The 21,609-nt window shown below is 38.9% G+C and overlaps 1 protein-coding gene across 8 annotated transcripts in view; it reads right to left on the bottom strand.

Annotated features, from left to right (window-relative positions):
• LOC105690041 (potassium voltage-gated channel subfamily H member 8) overlaps positions 1 to 17,253 on the bottom strand; it is a 56,488-nt gene extending 39,235 nt beyond the window's left edge. Inside the window, exons 1-4 of one of the 8 annotated variants that reach the window (XM_048654840.1) lie at positions 17,103 to 17,253; positions 16,840 to 17,006; positions 16,534 to 16,757; positions 2,772 to 2,882 (exon numbers count right to left, since the gene is read on the bottom strand). In XM_048654840.1, the coding sequence (XP_048510797.1) occupies positions 2,772 to 2,847 (76 nt within the window). In that variant the 5' untranslated portion in view covers positions 2,848 to 2,882; positions 16,534 to 16,757; positions 16,840 to 17,006; positions 17,103 to 17,253. Of the gene's footprint in view, positions 1 to 2,771; positions 2,883 to 7,830; positions 8,455 to 8,686; positions 8,812 to 9,901; positions 10,457 to 16,533; positions 17,007 to 17,102 lie in introns of those variants that run through there. The other 7 variants (XM_020854647.2, XM_048654841.1, XM_048654842.1 and 4 more) reach the window with 7 other exon arrangements.
• Positions 17,254 to 21,609: the final 4,356 nt, after the last annotated feature.

Genomic DNA, 21,609 nt, shown 5'->3' with positions numbered 1-21,609 from the left:
TTTTTCGTTGGATATATTTTTAAATATTTGATTCTCGAGAACCCGATTGCGAGGCGTAGGTACGTAGATGAAGTGTAGCGCGCGTTGCGGTTTGCAGCAGTGATAATAAGGAGCTTTTGCCTTGTTCCTAATGACGGTTATATGGAAGGTAGAGAACCCTTTCTTCAGTTTGTGGCCATTCTTCGAACCTTCTTGAACCTCCTCGAGCCTTTCTAAGCCGCATACAGATGAAAGATACTTTCCCATATAATGTATATATAGTTACTAAAACTCGAGATGCCAGACGGCGATGGTTACATGTATTTATATACCTATCCACAGATATGAACACCGCGGATATTCGATAGAAACAAGAGGAAACCGAAGATCAACTGCAGCTCCCGGAAAATTGTTAATTATAACGTTTGACAGATGCTTACAAATATCGGTAAACCTAGTGAATCCTATGACGCAAGAATTGTATGATACGGTTATATAACCGATCGAGTTATCGTTCAAAATTCAAGATTACCGGTCATGAATTTTATTTTCCATCTGATAAATTTCATCGAAATGTCCAGGAGACAAACCGAAATTCTTCTTTGTTTTATCTCTTCAACAAAACGGCGAAAAACTCGACTCACCATTGCAAGATCTCATGTATTTCTCAAGCAAGTAATATAAAAATCATAAAAAAATGATTTCTGAAGTTGAAACCAAAGAAAAAAAAAAAAGAAAAGAAATAACTAAGAATTTGAAGAATTTCCTCGATCAAAGTACGTTGTACACGGGTATTCACCGTGCACTTTCCTTTGAGAAGGCGTAAGAACGATAATTAAGAATAAAGCGTTAGAGAGTACAAGGGGAAAGTTGTAAATCCGGAGTTGAGTAAAAAATGAAGAAAATAAAAAGAAAAAATTGGGGGAAGAAGCAGAAAATTTTAAACGAAGGGTTCGGGAGAGGAGCATATAAAGGTAAGGATTTGCATCGCCGTTTTTATTTCCTTCACGCGCAATTTCCGCTTTTTCTTCTCCGTTTTCTTCCCGTTCCCTTGCGGAATAAAATTAGCAAGTGAAATAACTCGTAATTATGGCCGCTTCACTTGAAAAACAATTAAAAACAACGATAAGCAAAAGAAAAAAGAAAGAATGAAAAAGGAAACAGTAAGTCTTGTCGTTGAATTAACAGTATACTCCGAATATTCATGCAAATCTCTATTTAACCGTCCCTCCTAACTCTCATTTTTGATACGGAGCCGATGGAAATCACCTTCAGTAAAATCGTATCGACTAACCGAATGTTATATGTAATATTCCGACGTTTACTTTTTTTTTGACTCACGTTTTTTCCAGTACTTCGTTGGGACTTTCAGTTGAACGTGACGTCGTGAAAAAAAGAAAAGAAAAAATCCGAGGGAAAGTCATCTTTGAAAAAAAAAAAAAAAATTCACACGGATAATGTGATTGTTTTTCAACGCTATGCCGTTTGATCGAATCGTGAACGAATTGATTTGTCGGTGTTGTTTTTTTTTTTTTTTGCACCATTTTCATCTTTCGCGCCATACGAAAACGAATAAACCACCGCGCGCCGTTAAAACGACGTTAATTCATTCGGATTAGAGGCGACCGGGTCGATTTATACACATCCATATATATAAATGTGTGTGTACCACATCGTGTAGGCGTAAAAGCCGTAGCACCAGGGGGTTAGTTTTGTTTCTCGTTTCGCGAATTTTCTCCGCAATTTCCTTCAGTTTCCTGCACCGGTGCGGTCCACCACGTACACGCACACGCGCGTGTCTGTGCGAAGTGATTTTGCGAAAATCAGAGAAAAAAAAAAAAAAAAAAAACTAAAAAATATCAACGGTAATAATAAATATGAGTTGACAGAAATGAGAGAAATAATCCTCAATATTCTAACTGATGGAGACAGCCCTGAGGTTGGACGGTCTCCGAATCTTTTTATCCAATTTTTTTTTTTCTTCTCTTCTTTCGTTTGTTGTCTTCGTTTTTCAAGGACTTTCATTACCCTTCCTGATCGGAGATTCACTTTATTGTAGGCCTCGGATAAGACCGAAGATGTCTTTTTCCCCAAAAGCCTCGAATCACAGATGGAATAAGAGCTCAGCATTTTTTTATTATACCTAATTTTGTGAAATCGAAAATACCCAGATACGTTATTACTATGATAAGTATCTGAAGAAAGGTAATCGAAAGCGAGAGGGTAATTAAAAGCGTTCGACTAAAAACTAAACAAATTTTCACGAGCTACTGTAATAATATGCATATAATTTGTGTTGTATTTACATGTAAAGTTGGCAGCAAGTTTCTCATACACATACACCATAACTCACTTCATTCTCACTGAATCAATATAATATATACTATATACGTATAGTACATAGTATATAATATTGGGGTGTAACTTTGAGCGGTAGTTTTAGGCAAAACTGTCGAACGACCCTTATTTTCAATATGATTAATTATAGTTCCACCCTCTCTTAAATTTCGAGTAGAGATAATTTATGTTCAAACAATAAATATTTATTGATTTCTTTTTGCCCTCACGCTCTTATAGGTTCGATGGAAGAGAGATAAAATAAAAGGACAGTTTTAAAATTTTTATAAATTACGAGTTTCTCACATCCTCAAACTTTCTTTCGGCTCGAAGGCGCATCTGACGTCTCGGGGTACATCGGAACTCGCATTTCCGTTTCATTCATTACTTACGAGTACAATTAAAGTTTTTCAGCTCAAAAATCGTATGATTGATGTAAAAAATTTTGTACTCACGGGTTCCATCGAATCGCGTAGCGATGGTATCGAGAAAAGTATTCTGGGGGGCGAGGAGGCCCTTCCTGGCCGGCATTGGGGCCGCCCCGCCGCGCCTTGTGGCGCCCGGACCTGAAACAGAAAATTTTTATCTCTTGAGAAGTGCCTCTCCATCTTGGCCCTTTTTTCCCGTTCATTTAAAGGGAAAGGAAAACGAAAATTCGATTTGCAGAGCTAATTAAATTAATTAGATAATCAAAATATTATCTCATCCGAAACCAGAGAATGTAATAATATTATGAGGTATGATTCGAAACACTCGAGTTCGCGATTCTCAATTGTATCAATATTTTTTTACATCCATATCCCATTTTTCAAAAGCCTTTGATGTCTTCGTTGAGTATCGCGTGGGGTTGAATAAACCTCTTTTATAGAAAATTATTATACTGAAACTTGCGCCGGGCGATATACGCGGTTGTACGTAAGCTGCACTTTCTACAAGGTGCATTGATAAATAAATACGATATCAAACGATATTTAGCATAGCGTCAAGAAAGATCAAAGAATCTTTCATTTCTCTACGTTGCGCGTATAGGTATATCATCTACGTGAAGACTTGCACCTCAGAAGTAGTAGGAATAAAATGAAAATATGTATACCGATCATGATGATCGCGTATAGCTATAGTTCGAGTTTGAAGGTGTACCAAAAATAATTTTTATTGCCAGAAGATGTATGTATAAGTCGGAGAAACGTGAAGCCGGAAAGGTGAGTCTGACCATAAGTAAATAATATTTCGACTTTTCGAACCCTCCAGATAATAAATCTACCCACATGTATATATATACAGTGGGTACGTAATAACGTATTTATCGATAACACTCGTTTTTATATGGGTATGTTCGATTGAAAACTCGTCAACGTTTCGCTTGCAGCTGCGGTACGCGGGTGATGAAAAAGAAAAATTGAACACCCGAGATAATATAATCAAAAAAAGAGAAACCAAAAATATGGAAGAGAGAGAGAAAGAAAGAAAAATCAACATCATCGGGGAGCCTCGTTTTTGGTGAAAAAAAAAAAACAAAAAAAACTTTTACCAATAACCAAATGAATTTCTTTTTTTTTCAATTTCACAATACCGTACGTACGTACGTTATATGTGGATATAACTTTCAACTTGAGTAAATTTACGAACGTGACCGAAAAGCTTCGTGTTGTTATATCATCGTTTCTGCGCACCGTAGGGTTGTAAATTTTCAATGAATATTCATGATAATATATACAAAGGTATGTGTATACACACAGATTCATTTTTCTTTTCCGTTTAGCCAGCAATTAACATCCCTCGGATATTCTATTCGCGATACGTAAGACTGGGAAATTTTCAAATTTTCAATAATTCGTGGCAAAAAAATATAAAAATATTGTTTCCTCAGAAGAATTTTGACGCGTATGATGTAAAGCGTTTCCCCTCGTTTTCCAAGTAAATGTACAGGTGCTTTAGATTCTCATATCCGAAGGAGATTAAATTTTTATAAATATAGATTTTGATTGATGAAATGTTTGACATATTTATTATGTGATATTGTTAATCGACGTCGGCTACGCGCTAGCGTGACTGGATCTATAAACAAAAATTTCATATTCTGAGGGCGTTCGAAAAATCCAAAAGCTACGGCGCGCGAATCAGTCATTATGAAGGCGATTAATAATTTTTATTGATCAATGGTTTTTCAATTTTTCTCTCTCGATTCTCTGCTCCGCTTTTATCAACGCGCCGTCTGATCTACCCGGATACCTCTTCAACCCTGGAAATACCGCAAGCTCTTCGGGTAAACGACGTCGGAAATCTGGCGCGTCGAAAAAAAAGAAAAATTGAGAGAGAAAAAAAAGGGAAGATACAAATTCGACGCGATATCGCACAGGCCTGTGCCGACGCGAACTGTGCGAGGTAACAATTTAGCGAATTTAAACATGTTGCGCGAATGAAATCAGCAAATTTTTCAAGCGAGTAAAAAGTCAAAGTATAAAGTAAAAAATGGAAATACGTTATTGTATAAAAACGCATTTTGATAAACGTCACATTCTATATTTGGGACACTGCGTAAACTTTGGATATTCATTTTTTAACGGCATGAAAAATATGTGTATTACACACGCGCTATTATAGAGATGATAAATTTGTGCACTGCTAGAAAAATTCATCTATGTATAAAATTTCTATGGATCGGTATTAAACTGTTTATATCAATAAATATTGTCGGTTCCGAAAAGTCTTGCTTCATGGAATGGATTTATTTTTCTTTGCAAAAATAAAAAAGTCTGCCCGATATTAACTTCTCGTTTAATATCTATCTATACCACCTATAAGTGTGTTCCAACAGATTGAAAAAAGAAAATAATATGAAATACCAAAAGAAAAGTGAATGAAAAGTTTTTCTCATCAAGTTTTCATCTCGCGAGTGATAAAAATTATATCAAATAAGAGGGACGAACAATGCTAACGACAATTTCTATGATGATGTATATTTATTTAATTATAGAGATTCAATTCGATCGATAAAAGACCCATGACCAGATATATTCAAATAACTTTATATTCCGATGTTCAAAATATCAGGTGTAACGTTATAATAAGAGATCACCTGTTCATTATTGGGTGACAGGTGACGCGATAGATTTCGCGTGAAAAAAAAAACGTTTGAAAATTTTCGATGTTATGACAGGGTGATCAAATTTGCGTATTCAAAAATTCTACTCATTTTTCGTTCGTCGATTTTGCCTTTTTTTCTTCCTTCAATTTGATGCGTACTAACGTCCTTCGAACAGGAATTACAGTATTTTATTTCACTCGCAGTGGTCACGTAATATAGGTCAGTCGTCTGGAGAGAAAAATAAAAAAGATAAAAACGAAAAAAAAAAAAATTCAAATTCCGGGCTATCTTGCTGGAGGAAATTGTCCCGCGGAATCAAATCGCGAACGAGAAGAGTAGGAGAAAAAAAAAAGTATGTGACAGAGTTTAAATTTGAGACGTTATTATATTGCTTATTGCGAAGCCACCGAGTTATAATTGGCCTTAGGCCAAAGACCGCCAGTTTTTCCATCAAATCAGCTGTCTTTCACGGGTTATTACTTTGTTTTTGTTGTTGCGATAAATTTTTCAATTTTTCGTCTCCAACTTATGCTTCATAGAAAAATTCTCATAGATATGGAGTGCTTTACTGTCTGGACAAAACTATTGAGTAGGTACGACACAACTTTAATTCTGGTCTAGACTCCACTCCAATAGGTGAGTTTGCCACTTGAAAAATTTTGTTTTCCATTAATTCCTATCCTTTTTTTCAGATCAAAAACTGGGAGAACAAATCTTCAAAAATAAGTGTAGTTAAGTGATGAAAAAATATATTCCATCTTCGATTACAAAGTGCAGATTCCTTTTCTTTTTTTTTAATATAAATTCAATTTATAGGTTCATTATAAATCTATGAATACATATGCACATTCATGCGATCAACGAACTAAAATTCACTACGGTCATTCATTTTTCGGAAATAAAAAATCCTTGTGTTAGGTTATTTTATAGTTAAAATATTACGCGTGTTCAGAGTTTCCAGAAAATAAGTTGTACAGCTTCTGGTTAAATGGGTTCAATATTTTAAAACGATAATAAAAAAAAAAAAAAGGGCACAACAAAAATCCAATAAAAATTCAAGCGAAAAAGTGGTAAAATAATCCAGTAGGCTTTAGATATGAAAATATATGCTGCTGAATTTTAGGTCAACGATAAGAAAACGTGTTATTACATTAAATTACATTGATGTACGAATTTATAAACTGAATATTATCGTTCATTTTTCGTTATTATTATTCATGAAAAAAAAAAGATCCCGGAATATTTATAAGTTTTCCTACGATTTTGTATGCCAATAATTTTTTATTCTATATCGTATTATACAATGATGAGAATATTAATTTCACGATTTTTCCACACATTCAGATATGAGCGTGATGCATATAAATATACCCTGAATACCAAAAGAATATTCGATAAATGATAATAATAATAAAAGAATAATGATAATATTAACGACTGATATTCGGTCCAGCCAGCTGCGTAAAAATTTTTTTTTTTTTCTCTAATTTCTTTTCTTGTTTTTTCATCCATTTTTTTCCCTCTTTTTAAAATTCCCGAATATTATACGAACACCAACGAAATAACATGACCGCAAATTATACGTACTCATTCCACCAATTGTGTGCTTAAAATAACCACCAAATGAAGTTGAAATGAAATTACCGAAGAAATAAAGAGGAAAAAAAAGAAAAAGAAAAGAAAAGCTCAACATGGTATATCAACTCCGAAAATATGAATATACCGTGTATACGGTCTGTTGTAAGCAGTATACAGTTCATGCGGTGAACAACGTATCTCCGAATTAATTAAAAATTAGGTACACAGTACATGCGGGTGGGTACATGGAAATTCATCAGTTTAAGGCATGTCGAAAACTTGCACAATCGCGTGTCTGACAATGGAACTATGGATTCGCGATGTAGGTATCCAGCGGAATACCCGGGGTATAGATCTCTATATTGTCCCGAGGTGAAGAACGAAGTGAGCGAAAAAAAGAATCAGATAATAAAGGGAAAAAAAAAAAGAAGAGGAGAAAAAGAATAAAAATCAACGAACCACTCGCGAGCGCTTAGAATCCACACCTGTCCACCTGATCTTCTACATCGTAGGAACATAGATATATATATAGTACGCATGATACAACCTATGTGACATGCATTACAATCGACCGCCCCTATAGCTTATCCGAGTTATCCTTCCCCGTTCGTTTCAAGATTTTATCCCTCTTTTACTTCAGTTTCATATTTTTTTTCTATTTTTTTTTTTTTAGCTCCAACATTCCCTTTCCTCATTTACATCCGTAATACGTGTTTCACATGTTTCGAACGTCGTGATCTTACTCTGTAAAGCTAAAGTTGGAAAATTGAATAATTACTTCGAAACTTATATACAATTAGTCGCAATTTGTGAGAGAAAAAAAAAAATTTAAACTCAACTCGGCTTACCATTTTTCTTGGCGAACATTATTACAACTACTATTACTATTGATTATATATACGTTTTGTCGCACCCTGTACGATTGACTTCACATTTCTAAACTCATGAAATTTAGCACACTTTACGCACTCCGCAGTTTATTTTATTTTATTTTTTTTTTTTTCAATTATATTTTTACTTCGTTCCTTCCTTCTTCTACCCCATCAAAGTGTTCCCGTGTATCCGAGCAGAGTGAATGAAAAGCGAGGAAATAAAAACAAATCAAATATTACTGAATCGAACGCACAGCACTATTCTTCCATGAACATCTAACCGGGTTTTTGACACCGTATGGTTTAATCTTCACCGTGGTCGAGCTGGTGATTTTGTGAAACGAAAAATGGAAGTTAATCAATAAATGAAAGCTCATTCCGAACGGAGCGTGGTGGAGGGGGTTGGTGTACAAGTACGCTCTAAACGTACACGAGTAACACCCATAGCTATCTTATCAAAGTTTCCGATACGTGTATTTTATATTTTCCTGTTGTGTTTTTTTTTTTCTTTTTTCTTTTTTTTGCCGCATGAAATTAAAGAAGAGCGTTCGTTTGACCGGTGCACAAAGCGACCACGTGAGGGGGCCGGGCAGGGGGTAGGGGGTTAGAGGAAGGGGGTGTGAAAATCAGTACAAGTGAACACGATGTACGTATACGTTGTGTACATGTAAAAGTTTCTCTCGGGGGAGAAAATGTGAAAAATTGTAGAAAAATGGGGAGAAGAGAGATTGGAAAAAAAAAATGACGGTAAAATTGGATGAAACGGAAAATAGGCGCGAAAATCTTGTCGGATGGGGCGGCTAGGGCAGCGATTTCATTGTAAGAAACTCACATTTGAAAACTTCCATTTCGCACGAAAGTCACGGCACTACTGATCAAATCACTGAATATCGTATGAAGCTTATACTGGTACAGCTAGCTACTGCTGCTGCTGCTGCTGCTGCCTGCTGCTGCTGCTGCTCGCAGACTTTCTTAGTCTTTACGTTCTTGTCCCAAATTACATGTACAAATAAAAATAGAGAACGCTATATGTACCATGGTATATAAGTAGAGTCGCGACCAACGGTGCAGCCTCGGCTACCGTACCGTACAATCCGCGCTCCGTAGCGTTAACAAACCAAAAACGAAAGAAACGAAATAGAAAATCACGTATCTTTTTCTACGCGTAAATAAACGAAGCAATCATTTCGCAGATCTCGGCGACTGGATTTCGCATCAATCGTCGCTTTCAGCTTGAGTATATAAATTGGTTATGAAAAATATGTGTGAAATTCAATACCTGTTCGAATAACGATGATTACTGGAATTTGAAAAACGAAAAAAGGGAACACAATCGTCATCACCCCCTCGAGAGCGGGACGATTTTCGAGCGTTTGTATCGAGGCCATTAATCATTCGATCGAATAATTCCATCAAAATTCATGCCCTCTCCTTCATTTTGGTATTTTGCTGAGGACACGTTGAGGAAAATTCTAATGGGTTATTATTATTATTATTTTTTATTCACGATTATTAATCGCAAAGTAGAACATATGTGGGCATCGGGTATAAAAACCCCGCTGAACTCTGACCCTTGGATGAAAATTCCAGTATTTCAAGAGGCACTCTAAATCTCTACATGTATACGTAATACTCGCGGACTGCGCGTGGATTTAACCGCCAAGATTGGTAAAAAATTTACCGTCCGAGTCGAGAAGCGGGTATGAAAAATTTCAGTGGAATGTATAATTTCTCGTGAAATTATAAGGTCGTAAAGTAGAGCGGCAACTAGAAATTTCGATAACGAGACTCAAGGAGTGAATCAAAAATTAAATTTCTGATCTTTAACGGTTCAAAAATTCAACACCGACGGTGTCAACTGTTGATCTCAGGTTCGTTCCGTTGAAATCCTGGAAGAACGATCATTTTTCGCTAGACGAATCGGCAATCGAGCGGTTCGGATTAAAATCATTGAAAAATACATATAAAATTTCCTCGATAAAATTCAAGTGAAGATTGAAAAAAATGAAGCAGACATTCAAGTATGGAAGAATTAAAGTACACGAACCTTATCGAATGATCTAGAACCTCACTGGTCCAGCATATCGATCTACGGTCACAACACTTGTCACTGATACGAATCTTTCGATTATTTTCTCCTCGATTTATTCGATTATCAATTATTCAATTAATTTGTTTCTTCGTCGTTTCAAAAAATCTCCCTGCCAAGGGTATGCAATGTAATCCCCGCACGTATCCTCCACTGACCGAAATTTGCAATACGTATCTGGACGCACTCGCGATCGCGCGTTTATTAAAATTGAAACTCCGGAGTAAATAATTCGAAAAACGATTCCTAGTCGAATACGGCAAAAAGAAGCAGGTGAGGGAAGATCGAGGAAATTGAACCAACCGACACGGTTGCAACTCAAGCACGTACAATACGCACTTGAAATTTTAGTCGATTACATTACTATTCGTTCCGTTCGTCTACTTCTTTGTCTCCTTTTTTCTTTTGTATTTTTGTATTTCTTTTTCTTCTATTCCCGTGGGTGAATCGGTTGAAATCGTACGACGTACCGGTCGCTGTGGTACCCGCGTAACTAACCGAGCAACCGGGGGAGAGCGACGTTCGGGCTGGTGGTGGTGGTGGTCTGTCCTCCTGATGTCCCGGGCACTCCTGGCAGACTTGCGCCCCGTGAGGTACGCGCAACATGTGGGAAAACCGTGGAGGGATTTTAAGGGGAGAAATGGAAGAAGAGAGCGTCGAATAGAGGGTAGTACGACGGGGTGGATATGCCAGCAGCTATCGTCCGCGTATAGCCGGGTTACTCCTCCAACTATGTATAAGTATACACCTACACTATGTATATATATATAAGCACAGATGTACGCATACACAAATGCGCCGCTAAGGGGGTGGTTGAAATTTCGCCTTTCGGAGACTTCGGGGACTCGATGAGGTCAAAGAACGCCCGTGACAAGGGATGAAGCTAAAAAGTGAATGCCGCATCACATCCGGGAGCTTTCTCTACTGATCCCCATAAAATAACGCCGTCGAGCCTCGGCTCTTCGCAACCGTTTTACGTGCACCCTACACCCCCGTACACAGGTGCACAAGTTCCGTACGTCCCCGTTAAACATTGATACGCGTAGGGCGAGAGGTTAATTCCTCGCATGATAATTTCCAAAATTTATAAACTCTTCTCTCCCTTTTCACATTTTCCCGTACTTTACGTACTACACGGTACACGGGTGTAAGTAAGATTATGAAATGGTTAAAGCTGACGAGTTTTTATCATACGAACAGGAATTACGCGAATTATAATAATGCGACATCGTGATACGCGCCGTGGAAGATTTTTTTTTTTTTTTTCTTCCATTTTCAAAAGCCTCGCTTTTTTTTCACCAGCCGAGAAATAATGGGGAACGATTTTTTATTATCTCCCACGAACCCCAGATGTATTCTCCCAATCTCGAGGACGGATTTTATTTCGGCGAACCTTTTTTGGAAATCGCCAAAATTAATATCACGAGATACCTTCCATTATAACAAACTGCTATAGGTACCTCTACGAATGTAACAAGAAGAGGAATTACCCCGTCCAAGAGTATAAAGCGAACATAATTCTACGACGAATAGTAAGGGGTAACGTGGGTATAAGGACCCGATACAGGTTACCCATGTATGGAATATATATAAGCCGTCTCTTAAACGGGTTGCAATCCACCCGTTCGAAGAAGTATAGAAGGAGCCCTGCTTTTTACTCGTATCGATTAATAAAAGCAGATCTGCACGACGTCGTGTCATAATTATTACTTTTATTTTCTACTTATTTTTTTTCTCGTTTTTTAGTTTCCCAATCACCTTACGTAGCGAGCTTTCGGATCGGGAAGCTTCGTTACTTCGATAAAACCCATGAGAGATGAAAAAAAAATATATCAGAACGATCAAAAAATAATATTATTTCGCGAAACGAGCGACAGCCTTATTCGTTTCGAGTTTTTTCGTGCATCTACGGAGAGTGTGAAAAAAATTCTGCGAGAGTCTAAATTTTTTTTCCGCGCAATGAGATAATATTTGTAAATTCAGCGTTATCAAGGTACACTTGATTTTGGGGTGGATTTATATCTACAATGACGATGCAGATAAAGCTCCGTATCGGTAGGAGTAATATGAAGATTGAAATATGATAGGAAAAGCTTCATAATTTGATCGAGGAAGTTACGTATGGGTGGAGGTAGGTACGTATAGTTACGCGAGTTGGAACGACGGTAGAAGACCTGAACTACTTCTTGATATCGTGACTTTTCATGCGCTCAAAGTCGAGGGAAGAACAAACGGGCTGCAGCCGATGGTATCAGAAAATAATATATCGATCAAACGATACGTTGTACACCTTGTATTACCTATTATACATATATCGGGGGCTATGCAAGTTTGCAACGTCATCCGATCTCGTGTAATACGAAAAATTGCGCCTCACGTTACAGCGAAAAAGATCGAACAAACGGATATGCAAAAGTGCAGAGGAAGCAGCCGGAAAAAAGAAATTGAAGAAATAAGAGAAACCGAAATTGATTTCGAATCTTCGATCATACGTAAAATCGGCCTACCGTGGATTTGGAGAAATTCACGCGACTTTACACCAACGTAAATCGTCGGTAAATCAGCGTCTGTTTACCACGTGAAATACACCCGCCGTCGAGCGGAGCATAGGTAACCATATAATCTATCAATTAGCGAATAATTTGTCAGGTGAGAAAATTAATCAAAACTTGGTGACGCGAAAGGGTGACAAAACGAGCTATGCGATGGGATCCGAGTCGCGGTACAAGTTTTCGCAGAACTATACGTATATAACGTGTAGTAATATTTTATATAACGGGGACGACTGTTATCGAAATTTTTCGCGACAAAGATTTTTAGCGATCGAACCGATCGCACGGACGAAAGATTTTCCGTTGGTTAATTTCGGTGCTATGATCCCCTCGATCTCCGTGTGATGTGCAGTTAGAGAACATTGCACTTTTGGCCTCTATTATAAACCTTAGTCGTGATGTTCCTAGAAACTTTACCGGACACAAATAGCTCGTTGAGGCTTCCAAACATAACTAACCGCCAATACTTGGAAAAGCTCGTTTTACGTACACGAAATAACAAACGATTCACTGCATCTTAATAATGTCCCTCATATGCTCGAGATAATATCAAGACGGCGAAGTTGCATCTGCTCAATTTTACCGCGCAGTTATAGGCTAAATAAAACCTTGGGGAGGGTCAGTTTAACGTCAACCAACTTTGCACATTTATCAATGTAACGTTGGAATAATAAAAAGCAAAAGCAAAAAAAAAAAAATACCAAAAATACTTTTGCACAATTTCACTACTCGTATCTGGTGTAGAAGTTTTCAGGATTGGAAATTTTCCATCCCTAGGAGAGAAATTCAATTTTATTTCTCCTCGAAATCTAAATTTTTTCTCCTGTACTTTTTTTTTCTTCAAAATATGGGTGTGCATTCACAATGATATCCAACTACACGTTCAACGTCGTGTTATTATTCCATCTCTTCCGTAATCGTTAAAACACTGCTCATTGTCAGTTCATTTGTTAGGAGATCGAGTTCGTTTTAAACATTAAGCAGAGAAGTTTTCAATGTTACGTATTGACGACCAGATGCACGAATATCCGCGTCGAGACGTCAAGCGTCGTTTCTGAAATATGTTCGACCTACAACGATTTTCCGAACGGTCGTACGCGAACAATAATTATGTAACTCGTAATGTTGCGAGCAACGAATACCTGTTCAAAAATATCCGGAGATGAAAAATTTTGCTTCCACCTTCTTTAAATTTTCTCAGATTAAAAAAACGTGACGCGAATTAATTAAACTATTCGAGTCCCACCCCTTCGGCGAATGAGTGCGAAAAATGAACGGAGAATCGTCACAAAATATTACAAGACCAGGTAAAAATTAAAGTTAATCCGTCACTCCGGACGCAGGGTCCTCTAAAATTACGAAGGGGGGAAAAAAATTATAGGAGATGTTTAATTGTTCAATTATGCAACGGCCGAAATGTCACGATTATTTATAGAACGTCTTCAAAAGAGGGGAAGAGAAAAAAAAAGAAGTTTTCTAAGCAAATGAAAGAAAAAAGTAGGTATACCGCAGTAGCACAGGTGACGTGAATTGTCTATGGTGAAACTGCACGTTTGAATTTGATCGTTAATAATAATTCTAAAAATAAATTATAAAGCAAATGTTGCAATAATCGGTACTTGGCACGACGATGACTTCGGGGGATGGAGAGGGAACGGGGGGAGGGAAATGAATGGAACAAAAAGAGAAAAAAAAAAGAATACGAAAAATAAAAAAATAAAAAACAAGAAGAAACGAAGAAGAGAAGGAAGCGGGAACCGCGGGAACCGAACTCTGGAAACGTGTAGAGCGGAGGCGTATACCATATTATCGATTATACGAGAGAAACCGCGAGATGCAGAGCGCTGGGGCTTTCGTTTCTACACCCGTCGCCTCGAGCCATCAACCATCATCCTCGCAATCACGTACAAATGTTACAAATGTCCGAAGGTATGTACCGACGCTTGTGAAACCAGATCGGAATGAACTATCGGAAGAAATACGACTTCCTAAGGTGAACCCCGAAGGGACTTTTTTACACGTCATTCCCCGCAACACAGCCCCCGGACGTGATATTTTGCGTCAAAATTGATTCGGATCAAACGTGAACGCGTTACCTCATATCTCGATATTTTTAATCATTTCTTTTTTCCATACTTTATTGTTCAAAAAATAACTAAAGCCGTAAAGAATTTTCTCACTGCCCTCCAGCCTGGGAGCTTTCACTTCGTTGTTTTATGGCAGCTTATGTAACGCCATTAACGTTTTTCCTCCACTATGATATTACCTCACCGAGACGCGAGAAGAAAAAAAAACAAAATGAAAATAATAAGGGGAAAGTTTTTTTCCTAAATTTGAGAAGCAAAAATTAGATAACGTATCGTCGAAAAAAAGGACGAACCGAAAATATGAAACGTATTTAAAAAAATTTCATTCGAAAAGAATAGAAGGTGTTCGATATCTGTACAACCTGAGACGAAAATATTGCGTAGTAAAAGGTAATCAAACTCATTCGTTGAAAAAATAATATCAATGCATAAGAAATATCGACACAATGGGCATTTAATGACATCCGTTACGTGAAAGCTACGGGGGGGGGGGGGGGGGTGCAGATACCGGAAGCATTCACATACGACTTGGTTGTACGGTGGTACAACTAGCGTGTGATGTAAACGATACGTAAAGGGAATCTACAGGGTTGAGTGAAGCGGCGCGCTTGGGTATACTACACATTTCTACGTATACATTATAACTATAAGTAACGTATAAAGTTTCGTAAATCCCATTAAAACCGTTAATCGAATGTGACGCCAACCCCTTTCACTATACTCCGTTGTACAACTGAAAAGGGGTAGAAGCCACGGGGAATTCAAAACTGCTTTCACCCCACGTTATTTACAACTATGAGGTATTGCGTGGCGTGAAACTTTCTCACGTGCGGGAACGTATAATTTTCTGGACTAGGCGTACCTTTAATTGCGCCCGAAAAAAAAACAAAACTGATTCCAAATTTTTATGAAAACGATTCCTTCGCTCCGAAAAATGCCCGAGGCCAGCGGGGAGAGGGAAAAGAAATTGGAATAGGTATGAAATAAATCAATGATCCCGAGGCGCGCGATTAACGAAGAGGTATAATGATTCGGCGGTAAAAGGGACACGCGGATTTATCCCAGTAACCCGGCACCGCGAAAAGGGGAGCAGTTAACGCCGCCGAGCGTTTGGGGGGAGGGGGATGAAAGCGTCTGGAATTGAGGGAACGCTCATTCGTCTGACTTCGGGTTATACAGCGAATTAACCGGTTGAAATTGCATCGTTCGAGTATAACGTGGGTGAAATGTGTACAGGTGAAAAATACCGTGGAAAAAAAAGGTCGGCGTAACGCTGGCCAAAATTTTTATTTTCCCCGTATTGTACTCCTCAGGTTTCTCGTCCCTCGAAAGGTTTTTTCCGTCATCATTTTTCACCCACGATCATTCTTTCGCGGTGTAACAATCGTTCGCATCAGATCGACGTATCTATACGGATTCGAGCAATCTTAAGCGCACGAAAAATGGTAAGGAAATAATGGCAGCCTTAATCAAGGGCTGCAGAGTTATCGATTTATCATCTGAAGTAGGTATAGGTAGACGAGGTTTGTCAGGGAAATTCCTGCTGGTAGGTATAGATGGAAAAGAAAAAAAAACGAAAAAAAAAAAAAATGAGGGGAGAACTCGGCTGCGCGTTTTTACTTTTTTACTCCGATGCTGATCTGGCAGCTTTGATTTCCGGCGCTGATATAACTTTACACGGAATGAGAGATAAAGAGAGAAGAGCGGAAGAGAGAATGAAAAAAAAAAAAAAATTATTCATATCCGTCGCGGTATTAATGTGATATCGAAAAAAAAAAAAAAAAAAAAAAATAGAATAATATCGGCGACAAATTTTTTTTTTACTCCATCGCAAGAAGTGAGAGCAAAAACAATGGAGATCGTAGCGCGAGAATAAATGAACGGCGGTGAAATGCGTTTCGAAAATTCAGAGAGCAGAATAGAAGAAGTGGAAAAATAGGTCGTAACTTACTAATTGAAGTTGATTTTCATCGTCGGATTGGTTTTATTCGAAGGTCATCATCTTGTGCATCTGGGTACTCGAGGTTTTGCGGAGAAGCCGTGAAGAGAATCCATATTTTCCTCGCTGCGCCATCACCCAGTTTCTCAGGTGCTTTTCAGGGCCTATTGTCTGTAGATTCGAGGCGTTGTTTGTTCGCTGATGTTTGTTCTCCGCCCTCGGATCATCGATAGTCGCTGGGGTGGTGGTGGTGGTACGTCGAGTATCGTATGCATACAGCTAGTGCTAATGAAATTAATAATTGAAAGGTTCTCTCACCTACTCCACCTTTTTTTCCCGAAGTATCCGAATCCCCGTGAAAGCGTACGCCGCGTTGTGTGTACCGAACTCTATTGTATACCGCGCGTTACCTCCGACCGTCTTTGTTTGCTTCGAATTATACGTGACGACGATCATCTACGCCGCGGCGTGCGGCTTCAAAAAATCTGCAATGACAGAAAACGTAAAAAGAAAAACGACAAACTACACGTCCGATCGAATCACATCGAAACGTGATACATCTAACGCTTTAATGAACGCACAATAATTACGCGTGTAACGATCGTTCGATCACCAGCTCCGCATCCCCGCATGTTCACTACTGATCGACGTTTCTCCTAGCGAGTCACCACACCGAATGGGGCTCTATCCTCGGCTCGTTATAATCCGTTCAGCCTTTGACCACCGCGTGATGACCTCCGGTATACGGATCAAAACAACCGTCGGGTAAACACAACGGGCGTCCAAATAATTCCAAGAATAATACGAAAGTGGTCCGTAAGCGTTCCCTAGTTATTGCAGATAAGTTTTTTTCTCTCGCTATAACAGTTAACGAACGTTCATTCGTCGCAATTGATTGTTAACAATCTAAGAGTTTCGACGACGGAAACGCGAAAGTGGAGAAATTTCGTCAGCTTCTAAGATAACTCGTGTTCTCACCACCTCAATGGGGATTCGTGTGACGCAGTATTTTGATGTTTTTTTTCTTTTTTTTTTTTTTTATAATTCGATGGACAAAATTTGGGAGCATCTTTTTTTATTTCCGCGATGCTGCGTTACACTGTGCACTACACACATATATACGTATATATACCTAGTTACTAGGATTTTCCATCTCTGGCGACAAACATCGCTTCTTCGGCCACCTCCTGGTTATCTACATTTTTTTTTGTTTTTTTTCTTTTCGTATCATCTTTGGAGAAAATGGAATCACCGGACTTTCTTCCCTGTGTGTATACACGTCCAGCCATCAGCTGGGGGCACTCAAAACGCGTCTCTCATCCACCCCACACCTCGCGGATATATAACTACATCCCTCCGATCCGCGCTCTAAGTGAAAAGCAGCAGAAGGCAGAGCGTGGAAAAAAAACGGCAAAAATATAACGCATGAAAATCTAGGGGTATGAGGGAAAGCTCACTTTTTGCGGGGTGAAAGGAAGATGGAAGAGGTGACCGAGAGATGAGACATTGCCCCATTTTTGGGGTATGTACCACGTTATAGGTAGATACGTACGTCGCACGTCGAAAGTAAATGGAAAAAGGAAAAATAACGCCCTGATTCTGGTTAGCTGCGAGTATCGGCGATCCAGAAGTAAGTTACAAAGTGAATGAAAAAAATCTATGGACCTAAGGAGGAAGCGAGAAGGGAGAAAAAAATTTACTTCCATATATGGGATACTTCGAGACTGGAGACGCGAGTTCAACGCAGGGTTATTGGATTCAACGATAGCGGGGAGCGCGTTAACCCTTAACCTCGCAGTAACCTACCCCATGTAGACGACAGCCGTGTACAGCGAGTATATCTGAAAGGGAAGGATGTGTATTGGGTGGCATGAAAATGAGATAAACTACTCTCTGTACAGAGTTTTGAAACCCGGAGAGGCTGGCGAATGAAAAATTAGGTCAAAATAATTAGAGTAATCATTAGGATATTGTGATGTTTGGACAGAAACTAGATCCTTCGATTTCTAGGGCGAATGAAAAAAATTCGAGAAAGCGGAAAGGGTGAAAAATTTTAATAAATTTTAATTATCGTTATATCACAACTGGTTTTTCACCATTTTGTTTTATATCTCCTATTCAACAGATGAAAAGCACCGGCGCAGTCGGGGGTTGAAGGAAACGAGAGAAAAAAATATACCTGGATATATAAACGTTTATTCTCTCTCTGGCTATTGTTTTCGAATTGTTTCGCATCGTAAAATTTGGCATTATTATATATATACATGTGAAGAACGGAAAAAAAAAGCTATACATTATTCCGATGTCAAAGAAATATACGCAGGGACAAAAGAGAGAAAAAATAGTATAAATAAAATGTAAAATGATAAGAAGAAAAGAGGAAATTTTTGATTAACCCGCGAGTGATTTTGAAGTATCAGTTACAAGTGGGTCTGAAACGAATTTAATTATATCTCGTGATAGAGTCGAGGAGTTTCGAGAAAATAACCGACGCGTACACGTCCGCAGAAGCGAGTAGGTTTCCTTTATAATTCGTATCCCGTTTCTCAGACTCCGCGTTTTAATTGTTCCTTGGCCGTCGCGGTCTCACGGGGTCGTGACTTTTCGAGGACCTTCCTTAATCCTCCTCTCCTTTTGGCGTCCACTCGCAGGAACCTCTGTAAATCAAAAGATACGCGACGGTGTCCGGTGGTAACCTGCTCAAAGAAGAAGAAAATCGAATGAACAAAAAAAAATCGCTACAGTATTCCCGGCGTACCGCGAATCGTCGCGGGCTCCAGCAGCAGATACTCGGGCGGCGGAAAAACCTATGCGGGGGTGGAAAAGAATGAGAATAAAATAAACGGCGGGGTAGGAAAAAAATTCTTGGATCTCAACGATCGGAGTTGAACAAATCGAGCGCAGAGATCGCTATCGTGGCGTTGCCCCGTCGACGGGGCGATACGTGTTGTACGTTAGTTAGCCGGCGTTTCAACCCGTTCGTTGTAACACTCTGACCTATAACTGCAGCACTCGGCAGGAAGTAAAACTATGCCGCATTGCCGGTGTCGTGTGGTTCGTTCCCAGAATCCCGTGCATATAACTACTCTTTATACCTGGAAGGCCTCGAGTACACTTTGAGGGTGGACGACTTATCGACCTGACGTAGGCGACCCAACAACCCCGATCCGCCGCCACGTCGGTTTCCTCATTCGTGCGGGGTTCCTACCCTGGTACGGGCTTCCGTCTGGCAGATATTAATTTCTGATCGGACTCCGTTCACGAGTTTTTTTTTTTTTCTTTTCTTTTCTCAAAGAGAAACGAGAGATAAAAATACGTTCTCGTCGTATTACGTACCACTCGGACTATGACACGATCGGGGTGGATAGTGCGCAAAGTTTTCGTTCTTTTTTTTTAGTTTAGAGTTTCGAAAAACTTATGGATCGCTCGTGAGTAACTTTACCGAGTTTTATCGATGACCGAGAGCGATCGTTGTCTCAAAAAAAAAAAAAGAAAGAAAGGAAAACTTACCGTACCGAAGGCTCGAGTATTTATTACATTTCGGAAGGGCTTGTAACAAAGAGAGTAACGGGAGAAAGAATTTTCAGAGTGAGAATGAACTCTGGAAATTTTACCGTAGGGCATTTGAAATACTTTCGACTGTTCGTGAGTATTGAGATGGTTTTCGAACTTCGAGGGTTTGTCCATGCGTAGCAGCGATTATGGGATTGTAACGAGGTCGAGTCTTGGATTTTTCGACGTCTCTCCGATCCCCGGCAAAGCCCGCGAGAAACGAAGAAAAAAAAAATGAAGAAAATAGATCATCGATTTTCGTAACGAACCAGCGTAGGCTTTACAAAATGCAGCGAATAGTTTTTTCGTATGCTCTACGACGGATTCGTATCGTTTCGGTGATTACGGCGAGTGATAATTTCATCTCGCGTAGATCCATTCGGACAGCTAACATACGGCGAGTATCGAGATGTGATTTTAAGACGCCGGTAGTTAAAAGCCGCAAATTTTCCTCGGCGTACATTATAAATATAGTTTCCGCAGAATTTTGTTTACCAAAGTTTGCGTAAACCACGGTGATTGATGTTACAAGTGCGTGAGAGTTGAACGTCAATCATTGTTATGGCTAACATAAACCTCCGCAGACCTACGGATGGAAATAATATTCTTTATTCTTCGATATTAATATACATTTTTATCTCGCTCTTACGTTTTCTGTACAAAAAACCACGATCCGTGCTGCAGCTCGTAATTCGAATAACGTAAATCCCCCGTGATTCGCAATCGAGATAACAAACGAACGGGGTAAAAATGTTTTCATGCGGCACAATCGTTTCCCATATCGCATGTACATGTACTCGGCAAAGCCGCGGCTGAAACTCTCGTGAAAAAATTATACAAGTCTCGCTGGAGGTGCATTCGTTCTATTTTTTTTTTTTTTTTTCTCTTCTTTTCTATTCTACGATTTCGTGAAAGATATGAGCGGGATTCTAATAAAAAAAGCTTTTGTATCTTCGTTCCAAATAAATTTTCTTTGTTATTCGAGTTTTTCTCTTCGTTTCGATTTTTTCAGCTTTACATCTACGGTGCGATTTACGATTCCGAGTGGCGGTCGGAGTAACGATATTAATACGGCAATAATACAGCAATTTCTACATCGAATCCAGAGCGTGCTTATTGTATATCTAAAGCGACGACTGACTAGTTTCCCCTACGAACACGAGGGCGAGGGTAACGACCCCCAAGAGGGATCGATGTATCTCACCCCAGCCTACCTCGCGGCTGCACCAGACTGCCGGTACTACCCCGTGAACTGCCACCTATAACTTTCGATGGATTCTCACGTGCTCGTTTATGATTTTCTATACATATACGATAATTACTATAGGTTCAATAGATATACATGCTACTACGTAATTTTTATTTCTTTATCTACGAATTCGAACGTAGCTCTTTCCTGAATCGTGTTCATTTTATCGTCTCGAATTTTTATTTATAATTAGATTGCGCATTCGCCGTACGTGCGAATTTATTGAAAAGAGACAATGAAACTACGTACTCCGAATGATTACATAATATTTATTGTCATTCGTGCGA

Source organism: Athalia rosae, chromosome 4 (assembly GCF_917208135.1).
Source record: "Athalia rosae chromosome 4, iyAthRosa1.1, whole genome shotgun sequence".
Classification (NCBI taxonomy): Eukaryota; Metazoa; Arthropoda; class Insecta; order Hymenoptera; family Athaliidae; genus Athalia; species Athalia rosae.
The sequence above is the reverse complement of the archived record's forward strand: the minus strand, read 5'-3'. Positions and strand labels throughout refer to the sequence as shown.